We start from the raw sequence: 11337 nt of genomic DNA, 5'->3' as shown, positions 1-11337 counted from the left end.
TGTAACTTTTTGCCATGTCTTTATCCAGACAGATATGGACAAGGGGAGAATAGAAGAGTTGGGCAGGGATTGGTATGGGGTACGACACAGATAGGTTATAGGATGGGAGGAGGAGGAAGGAGAAAGGTAAAAGAGTTAGAGGAAGAGAGAACGCTAAAAAAAAGAGGAAGGAAAATAGAATAGACAAGTTGGTAGAAGGTCTTGGAAAAAAAAAAATAGAATTATTTGTCACATATAAAAATATTAATAATAAGCTCGGCACATTATAGGTAAAACGTACCAAATAACACTAATTTAAGTTGCAGGCAGACCATGCAAAGTCCCAAATCACTGTAGCTGCAAGCAGTCATTATCTGTGTCACACTTCCTCCCTAGTCAAAAGAGCAATGAGACCTGTCAAAAGGTCAATGTTACTACAGCTTGTGAGACTATCATGTATGGTAGAAACTGTAAACTTTGGACCACATCAACTCCACCACCAACTTATTCACTAGGACTCACATTCTTTCTATGGACAAACATTTTCATGTCCAGCTATGTAGTATGCAACTTTCCATCTCTAGAATAACTATAATGAATGGGGTTAAGGAGGTGCAGAAAAGTGCAAAGTGTATGGAGCCCAAGCTTTCACTCACACTTCTATAGGTAAGTAATCTTTGGGTTTCTGAGCATATGCATTTATATTTGATCAATATAATTGCTGCCTTTAATGAAGGATGTCTATCTGTTTTTTATTCGAATAAGACCAAAGTAAGTCTTACACATTGCACAAAAATATTATGAACCAAACACGTGCTTCGCCAGAAATCCTTTAATCTCTTGGCTTGGCACATCCTATGAGTAGCAAGTTACAAGGCACATACAATTACAGAGCTGGTAGAAGGATATCTTCTTCCAGTTAAAGCTCCTGGTGTGTTAAATCATTCACTAAATGCAGAGTCAGAAAGAATATCTCATGACAGGAGAAGAAATAAACAACTAAATGACTGGTGAGAATATTATTGTAGCAGTAAAAATGCATATTAAAAGGCTTTCTTTTTTTTCCTGTAGATTTATCCACAATTACAAACTGCTTGAAAATTACACAAAACATAACAGTGCCAGAAAGAGAAAGACAGGCGCTGATTTCCTATTTTCCTTTTAGATGGAAGATAAGGATGCTTAAATATTTGGGAATTAATTTAACACCTAGAATTACGGAGTTATACCAATCTAATTATATCCCGATATTAAACACAGTTAAATCAGATTTAACATCCTTCTCTTTATGGAAGCTTTCATGGGTGGGTAGAATTAATGCAATAAAGATGATGACCCTCCCAAAAGCATTATTTGTATTCCAGATGATACCTATCGAGATACCTAGGACCTTTTTTCAAACATTGCAGAAGGTTATATCTAAATATATATGGCAAAATAGGAAATTGAGATTATCAGGGAATACCCTGAGCAGAACGAGACGAGAGGGAGGATTGGCCCTTCCTGACTTCAGGATTTACCACTTAGCGGCCCAACTGATTAGAATAGCGGATTCGACGTTCGGGATAGGACAGAAAAGCTGGGTGCTGCTGGAGACAGTATTAAGCGAAACTACCCTTGCGGGGATGATTTGGATACCACCATCAAAGAGACATATGTCCACAAATACACTACCATTTACTATATCAACTTTAAGGACATGGGATCGGTTATGCTGTAGATATGGGTGGTTGTATAACTCGATCCTTATGCCACTACCGGGGAATGAGTATTTCCCGCTAGGGAAATCTGATTCTGCATATCTAAATTGGAGTAAGTTGCCTAGTCTAAAAGTGAAGGACATTATGTCAGGAACTGCAATATGTTCGCTGCAGGAATTGAGGGAGCAATCGGGGAACCTATGCGTTAGATTGGTGGAGATATCAGCAATTACAGCATTTTATCCAAATTTTACCTAAACCCTTGAGAACAGGTAGTGAATTAACAGAGTTTGAGTCCATCTTAGGAGCTAAACAGGCACCACAACATTGTCTTTCACTTTTTTATAAAGCGATTATTACAAAGGAAAGCGCAACAACACCTGCGTACCTGAGAAAATGGGAAAGGGAATGTATGTTTACGCTTACACAAGAAGAGGAAAGAAAAATATTAAGTTTAGTTACGCCACAACCATAGATGTAAAAAAAATGGAGACAGACTATAAACTGTTAACAAGGTGGTATCATGTCCCGCAGAAATTACAAAGGATACATTACACAAATGAATCATGTTGTTGGCTGGCATGTGGAGCGAAGGGAACTTTTGCACATATATGGTGGGATTGCCCTAAGATAAGACCATATTGGGGAACGGTGAGGAATACCATCAGGCAAATCTGTGATGTACAGCTACCCATAGATCCCTGGGTGTTCCTATTTCATCTCACAACAGAATCGGTTAAGGTATACAAAAAGTCCCTAATACCCCATATGTTAAATGCAGCCAAATCTTTGATCCTGAGTAATTGGGACACAACTAAAATTCCTTCCATCTCTGAGTGGTTTGCAAAACTGGACTCAATTAGGTTGATGGAAGAGTTGGTGAAGATGAAGCAGGATAAATATAAGTTGTTTTTTTTTTTTTCAAACATGGGGAAAGTGGCTAGAATTTAAAGAATCAGATGTGTATCGCTGATTATGTATGATAAAAATTGGACCCAAGATTAACAGGGAATGACTATTTAATATGGAATTGTTGAAAGTGTTCAAGGAGTTAGAATAGTAGGTAACTTATTGCCATGTCTTTATCCAGACAGATATGGACAAGGGGAGAATAGAAGAGTTGGGCAGGGATTGGTATGGGGTACGACACAGATAGGTTATAGGATGGGATGAGGAGGAAGGAGAAAGGGAAAAGAGTTAGAGGAAGAGAGAACTTGTAACTTTTTGCCATGTCTTTATCCAGACAGATATGGACAAGGGGAGAATAGAAGAGTTGGGCAGGGATTGGTATGGGGTACGACACAGATAGGTTATAGGATGGGATGAGGAGGAAGGAGAAAGGGAAAAGAGTTAGAGGAAGAGAGAACGCTAAAAAAAAGAGGAAGGAAAATAGAATAGACAAGTTGGTAGAAGGTCTTGGAAAAAAAAAAATAGAATTATTTGTCACATATAAAAATATTAATAATAAGCTCGGCACATTATAGGTAAAACGTACCAAATAACACTAATTTAAGAAAAGAAGAACTATATTAATAAAAATAATAATAAAGCACTGTAACATGATATAGTATGCAATTTATATTTGTGTTGATAATTTGACTTGAATTGTTTCACAATGAAAATGTATATTTAACACAAAGCAGGGGTTATTTACTAGTTCACCAAACACATACGGAATGGAGAGGGGGAGGGGAGGGGGGTGGAGGGAGAGAGGGTGTTTACACACTGTGGAACATAAAGATAGCTGAAGCATAATACCCCGGGACCCTCAGAGGTATAAGGGGGACACAGATGGGATGAAATGGGTATAACACTGAGGAAGGAAATTGAACTCCCTGTTGTCCAGGTCTGTGGCAAGACGGGTGGAGATATGGCAAAGAGGAGAGGATGAATGAATGTTATATGTTTATGTGGATATATGAAAAAGTTATAAGAGAATAACATGTGTATGATACTGCTGTAATTTTACGGATGTCAAAAATTGAATAAAGAATTAATAAATGTAAAAAACATTTTTGGGGAATGTGTAGAATGCTTCTGAGGAAATTGCTATAATTATGTAAACTTCTGTTCACTTTGCTCTCTCCTGATATCAGCTTGTCCACTTTAAGCGTATGTGCATGCAGCAGAGTCTGATTGGCTCCTATATGGCTGGAATGACAAATGTATCGGCAGGTTAAAACAATTTACACAAAAGTATCTCAGTTATTAATGACAGACTATACAGGACACGTTTGTATATAAGTAGGTGATATGAAAATGACCCTAAAACGTAAAATGAATTTACCAGAGAACATAGCAGAACACAAGTAATATTTTTGTGCAAGGTCCAAGCTACTAATGTTGATTGTGTAAACTTTCAGATTAGAAGCATTTTGCAGCTATGTCATCTTTTAAATGTTTATATATCCTACGATGTTGAGTTCATGTTATTTAATAGACATTGTTCATGTAGGGTTCCTGGGGTCACTCTGCACTGCCTTGTTTGCCTCATACGCCCTACAAGGAAAGCCCTTAGTGCAGTGGGGAAGAGATTTGCTGAAGGTCATCCCTATGGCTGAAGAGTACTGTAAGAAAACCATACGTCACATGGCAGGTAAGAATTGAAAACCATGGATAGCAAAATAGCCATCATTTATAATTCAGTTTTTCATAATTTGGCTATGGTATACTAAAAACTTCCTGGCTGATATGGATTATTACACTAAGCCAAACATTTAATGCTCCGGGCAGAAAAAAAGTACCCGAGTTATATCAGTTTTATCAGTGGCGGAGCTAAGGAACAAAGGGCCCTGGTGCAAGATTTTTTTTTTGGGCCCCCCCTCCCCCCCAAAAAAATCCCACAAACACAGCGCTCTCCTTCCGCAACGCTTGGCCGGCTGTCACTTTCTCTCCTCCCCGCTGGGAGACGGAGCAGTGACACTCCCGGCGGAGAGACCAGGGGCCCGCCGCGCGCTGGATAATGATCCGGCGGCCGGCAACTTGCTGGGCCCCCCCAGAGCCTGAGGCCCCGGGCGCCCGCACCGCCTGCACCGGCGGTAGTTCCGCCACTGAGTTTTATATTGCTTTGCATCCAAAGTAACCACCCTTCATGCTGGCTTTCTTCTAAATACATCAAATCTATTTGTTAGCATGTCAGATTAGTTAGATTAGTTGTATTTCTGGACCACTTGTATTTAAGTAAGTGCTGTCGGTCTCAAGATGGTGACCCTAGAACTACATTCATATTTCCACATCCCTCTCCTCTTGGTCAATCACAAAACAAGCAGCCAGAAAGTACAGCAGGACCTGTACTAATCCAACATTTAATTGATCAGTTTTGATGGATTTAGAAAAAAAACCTGTATGACATGGGGATAATTTAATGCAGAGGTACATATATAACTGCTATAACCCTGATATGTTTATTGTGCCCAGGGTTGGGCTTTAACACAAGGCTCCATGCACTGCTTTATTGATAGTAATTGCAATGGTTTTTCATGTCTGGCATTCCTAAGGAAGATTCTTTTTCTCTTAACCATATCCATTTAGAGTACCAAGAGCACTGGTTTTACTTTGAAGCCAAATGGCAGTTTTATCTGGAAGAGAGAGAAATAGAAGACGACAACATGTCCAAGCCCAATTTCCCTGATGAGTATGACGCAGATGAGAGAGATAAAGTAAGCTGATTGGTCAGGATACTGTTCATTCATGTTTTTTTATTCTGTATTTAAATGTTGCATAGAAATTCGGCACAATTAAGCATAGTAATTATTATCATAATCCTTTATCATTCACCAATATACTATGCTTTGGTGTGAAGAGTTTGGAGAAGGCAGGAGAAGTGAACAATCTAGGACAACATAGCTGAACTAGAAAGTGAGCTGAATTGGAGAATTTTTCCAAATCAGATATGTTGTCCTAGATTATTTACTTGTCCTGCCTTCTCCAAACTCTTCACCCTTTAGTGAATAGCCCTGTGAATGTTCAATAAATCTTAAAAGATTATGTCGGACTTTAATGGTACCACAATAACATATGAATTGATTCAATCAATGTTGTTGGTTGAAAATTAAATATTTTTCATAAAAACATAGACAGTGTTTACACAACAGCACTTCAAATGACAATGTAGCGCTGACCCCCAAAGGAGCCGCCAGAATAGCAGAGTCATCACTAGTTGTCTAGGGGTTTTGGTCTTCAGCTGCCCCATTAGCAATTAACTGCCCTCTTCTAGTGCCCACAAAGCTGATATCCACTCTAGAAGTACAATGCTGAATAACTCTACAGTAGAGTCACACTCCATCCACCCAGGTAGCAACAATCAATGCCAGACACCTGGAATTAACCAGCTAAATGCCAACTATAAATCAGCCAGGCTGACTACAGCGCTGGCAATCACTGAATTTCTAGTAGCCACCTCACAAAACGTGATGGGGGCTACAACAATTTCATAGCAGACACTGAGGACTAACCCCAAACTCATACTGGACCAGCTACATCACATAGATATAATCAGCTTCATCATCATACAGTATATGATTTTTTTTTTTTTTTATAATCTTTATTTTCAGTTTGCAATTTTTGTTCACAAAGCCGCAAATAAGGGACATAAACGGGCCAAACAGCGACCCCCAAGAACAAAATAAAGAAGATATGACATACAAATCATACAGTAATCGGGCGGTCAGCCCATACGTATCTTACAGGCTCAATCCGGTAGGAAAGAGATGATGCACCAGGCACCACCTTGTGTTTAGGCTAGTAGGCACCCCATCGTCCTGACGTTATGCAAATAGTACATATAAGAGAGGATTCCAGTGTAGGAGAATAGTTTACTCATCCGAACTATAGCAAAAAGCAAAGACTGAAGGAGAGCTTAATGGCTCAATAACCTAACAAGGCCTTCAAATGTACAGGTCACGGTATTACAGTATATGATTTTGTACATACATTAGGTATAACCAAATATTACTATTGGTGCCAGTACTTTCAGTAACAGGGACAACTCAACGCATTTCATAGAACATCCTTTAGCCTACTTCATTAGGAGACTCTTAGGAAACGTATTTTAAAATCTCATCTTAAAATATGTCAGCAAACACTCCAAATACCAGCGTGAACCCCGGTTTTGTGGATGTAGGGGCAGAGGATGGGCTCCTGGGGACAGGGAACATTGCTGGACCGGGAAGGGATGATTTTCCAACTGCATAGTAAACTAGTAATGGGGCATTAGTAACCATTAAAACATGACATTACGGAGAAGTAAGGTCCACTTTATGCTGTTGAGAATCTCTTTGCCCTTTTGGTGCCCTCTACAAAAAAAAGAATGTAGTTCTGTAATTAATATAATATATTATTAAATGTATTTTTTAAATACAAGCAGAGTAGGTGAATGGGACTTAGTATCAACTTCTTGCAGTCCCTGTATAGAGATGGAGTATGAGAGGAAGAAGCAGTAGAAGGAGCCATTTATTTCATGTGCTGACAAGTAGGGATGAGCTTCAGGACCACAGGATCCCACGTGGTTGATGTTTACATTACAAAAGCTGCAGAAATTGTAATTTAGCAGTGGCAGCGGTAGTGCAACTAGGAAGTATTGCTGTTCGGGGGGCTGTCGTGGTGGCGGAGAAACATTGATAGTCATTGTGACTGATGGGGGACCTTCATCAGTGGACAATGTGATTGATGTATTTACATCGGGGTACAATATTTACAAATTATTTTACCATAAAGGACATTTTCATGATGTGGGTGTCTTTGTTCTTAACTCATTGTGGATGTGGTAAGGGGCATTAATGTACCCATTTCATTCCCCTGGGGGGGGGGATATCTGGGCCCACCCTATTATAAAGGAGGCTTCCAGATTTCTAAAAGTCCCCCCCACAAACCCCCATCCATTCTCCAATAGGATGTGGGGGTTTGTGAGGGAAGAGGCCTTTGTCCCTCAACATTGAGTGACAATGACTTTTAAGGGGGGAGGGTTTACACCACCCTTGCTAGGTGGGTCCAGGATGACCTGGGCTCTGAGGAAGTGTAATAAAAGTTGTTGACCACCAAACTTAGGACAATTAGCAACAGAAAAAAGTACTAAGGGATACATCTTTGGATTGAAGGTAAATACTAGGGATGCACTGATATCGATACTAGTACTATATCGTTACCAGCTCCTGTAGGGTGGACACACTTCAATCAGGTGGCTGCTGTATATTGGTGTGCAAAGCTCCTCACAGACAGAGGACCCTGTCTATTACAACCACAAATCAAAACAAAAAATCTAAGGAGCGCAACTACCAAGAGGTGTATTTGTGGACTTAATCTGGCGAAGGGCCCTGTGGATCGATGTGATAAGAACAGAATATCAGGAGCACTATTATTCTTGGAGTGTGGATGTCTATGGCAGTGTGACAGCAAAAGAACTTACAATTCGGAGCTCCCCTGGTTTCTGTGCGGCAGTCTCCTGGAACGGATCCTGGCTCGAAGGGATGTCTCCGGTGGTGTAGGTGGCAGATCCGGACTAGATGTAGAACCGTATGGCCGCCCACGCACTGGACTGGCCGGGCCGAGCCGCGTCGGTCAGGAACGGAGAAGAAAGGGGGAGGAGCTACAAGCGGCTGTGGGACGCCATGCGCCGTATGTCACTGGTTACAGTCGGGCTCCTGTCACAGGGGAGTCAGGGGTCTCCGGGAAAGTGGCTACGCGTTTCGAGGGGTTGCCTCTTTATCAAGCCTCAGGGTGATTGTTGTGCTAGTAACTTATCCCTTGCTGAGACCTCTATGCCTGGCCTGTATAAGCAGATTCAATCACTGAGGACAATCCTTATCAGATAGCTGAACTCACCAATACCGTTTCATCCACAGGGGTTTCTTTATTCTGAACATCAGGGTTACAGCAGATGACAGGAAACAACTGATGAGTGGTTGAGGTATTATGCGGTCAAAAGATGATAACTTCGTAGCGTACTATGTGGAATACATGTCTCCCTAGTTACATGTGGCCTGGTCGCTGCATCCATGACACAGGAAGTACTGACCAGGAAGAAGGGTTGGGGCATTACATACAAAGGAAATGTGTCATCGACATCAGGAAAGGAACATAAAAAACATGTGCATTACCACAAAGAGTTACTAGATGGCAGCATGTGAACTAATATATAAAAAGTCCATAGGAAAATGGTACAAAGAAAACAAACTATATAATTCTTATCTACTAATGTTAATATGAACTGAGGCTATGCATAACATATTCTATGCCCCATTGGGGCCGCACAAGTACTATAGATATACTAGTATCGGTATAGGTGCTGATACCAAGTATTTGAGTAAGTATTCCTACTCACCCAAATGCTCTGATACTCACCTCTAATACCAGAACTTACGGTCAGAGGTAGATCTCCCTCTGACCGGCAGTGCCGAGGGAGCATGGAGCCAGCTTCCTTTCCAATCAGGAAGCCGAGCGGCAAGTTATGACCCGCCTCCCGGCTTCCTGATTGACTAGGGAGCCGGCTTCACTTGTTGCTAGGCAGCCTGGCTTCTTAACCAATCAGGAAGATGGGCGGCACGTTATGACCCGCCTCCCAGCTTCCTGGTTGGTCAGAAAGCCAGGCTGCCCAGCAACAAGGCTAGCCAATCAGGAAGCTGGGAGGTGGGTTATGACATGCCTTCCAGCTTCCTGATTGGCTAGGAAGCCAGCTTAATTTATTGCTAGGCAGCCTGGCTTCCTGACCAATCGGGAAGCTGGACGGCACCTCATGACACTCCGCCTGGCTTCCTGATGTTGCAGTAGTTGATGCCACATATTATGACACTTTGGGCTCCTAAGTTAGGAAGGTATGCAATCTAGAGATGTTAGATCCAATGATTACATTTGTGCCAAGATTGCCTCATTTTTAGAGAGAAAAACATTTGAGCAAAGTTAGGGTAACAAATGCCACATCTAAATTTATAACATCCTACTTTAAAGTTTTACATTTGGGATTACTAAAGAGCTCTAATTTGTATTTTTATTGTACAGACATATAAGAAATGGAGTTCAGAGGGACGTGGTGGAAGAAGAGGGCATGACGCACCTATGATTGCATACGATGCACTGTTGGGAGCCAGTGGTGACTGGAAGGAGCTTTGCAGCCGAGCCATGTTCCATGGAGGTACGTTGTGATGCTAAATAATAGAAAAAGTTGTGAGCAGGCAGAGGTGGTACTACAAATCACAGGACCCGGCACCTGTCACCTTCTACTGGTTGCTCCCCTCAGAGATTCCCCTCTCCCCTTTCTGTTTCTCCAGCGTTCATTGGACACACAGGCAGGGGAGGGGGCAGGCAGAGATGGCTCTGGCTCTAGAGAGGCAGAGGCAGCTGTCACTTAGGCAGCTGGGGTGGATCCCATAAAACTGATGGGAACCTTCCCAGCTGTGGTGCAGCTCTACGCTGTCAGCAGATAGCAGGCATTAGCTCGCTATCTGCTGACAAAAGAGATGTAAAGCCAAAAAGCATCTGTAAGTTTGTTATTAATGTCTGTTTCCCTATTGCAGAGATTTCCTCTCAAACAGGGGCACAGACAAAATCAAATGTAGATGAAGGACAAGCTAGACATTCTGACAATGTTTCCTTTTCCTCTCTGCCTTCTTGTCATGTTGTTTCCACAAAACCTACCAATGAGGTCACAAACAGAAACAACAACCTGACAAAAATGTTACGTTTTCCCCAATATACCCTACACAGCTGGACTTAGACCCTAACCCTAAATACCGGAGTGAGAATCTCTGGAGTACTGGGGAGCTGGGATTACAGCAACAAAGGAGCAAGAGTTTCTGTAATCACTGGGGTGCAGGGAGCATGGAAAGACAGGAGTGCAAGAGACTCTGGGAGCACTGGGTTGCCACAAGCACATGAACACAGAAGCAATAGTCTCTGGGAACACTGGGCTGCTGGGAGCACAGGAAGACAGGTGTGCAAAATGCTAAGACCGCACTACAACTACAGAGGGCACACCATTGCAGAAGTGCTGTAAGCTCTCTTTTAGTACACAGGGAACACAGGTGCAAGAACACTGGCAGCTCTCTTGGAGTTCACAGGGCACAAGCTTTCTTGGATTACACAAGTAGGGGTACACAATTGCAGAAGGTTTCTCAGGAGGAATACACAAGGATTTGTAGGAAAAGCTCAGCTGCTAGCGTAGTGAAGCATTCTGAGGATGCCTAGCAACACATGCACTAGCCCTTTAAAACAGCACCTGGCTGAACATTAGCTGCAATGCTGGTGGCCTCTGCTTGGCTACATTTCTGGCAGCCTCATGCAGGGGGAAAGCCCCACCACTGGAATGAGACACAGGTGTAACATAGACACACAAATTGTAACAAGGTGTATCTGAAAAGAAAACAAGGCTTAACTATAAAATCAACCCAGAAATCTTGTCAGTATAAAACTAATAGCATTGCTGTGTGCATTAAAATCTATTTTAAACTATCTATACATCCCTTGAAGCCTGTCTTTTTGTGTGCCACTTGTGTCAAAAAATGACGGTTTGACTGTTGGATCATAAATATTAATGTCCCATAGAGCCATAAAATAATAAAACTGTCGTATGGCAATGTTACAATAATAAAGTGATCAACTTTATGAACATAAACTGCACAACTGTCAATCCAGCTATTATTTATGACTTAAGTATTGGTTCTAAGTT

The 11337-nt window shown here is 41.7% G+C and overlaps 1 protein-coding gene across 1 annotated transcript in view; it reads left to right on the top strand.

Moving 5' to 3' along the window:
- The window catches only part of ADPRHL1 (ADP-ribosylhydrolase like 1), a 29422-nt gene that overhangs the window by 16761 nt on the left and 1324 nt on the right, over positions 1-11337 (top strand). Inside the window, exons 4-6 of the mRNA XM_018562253.1 lie at positions 4135-4275; positions 5211-5338; positions 9672-9804. Of these exons, the coding sequence (XP_018417755.1) occupies positions 4135-4275; positions 5211-5338; positions 9672-9804 (402 nt within the window). The remainder of the gene's footprint in view (positions 1-4134; positions 4276-5210; positions 5339-9671; positions 9805-11337) is intronic.

The sequence above is a fragment of the Nanorana parkeri genome, unplaced genomic scaffold, assembly GCF_000935625.1.
Source record: "Nanorana parkeri isolate BGI_ZX_2015 unplaced genomic scaffold, ASM93562v1 scaffold567, whole genome shotgun sequence".
Lineage (NCBI taxonomy): Eukaryota > Metazoa > Chordata > Amphibia > Anura > Dicroglossidae > Nanorana > Nanorana parkeri.
This window is presented reverse-complemented; position numbering and strand designations above follow the sequence as displayed.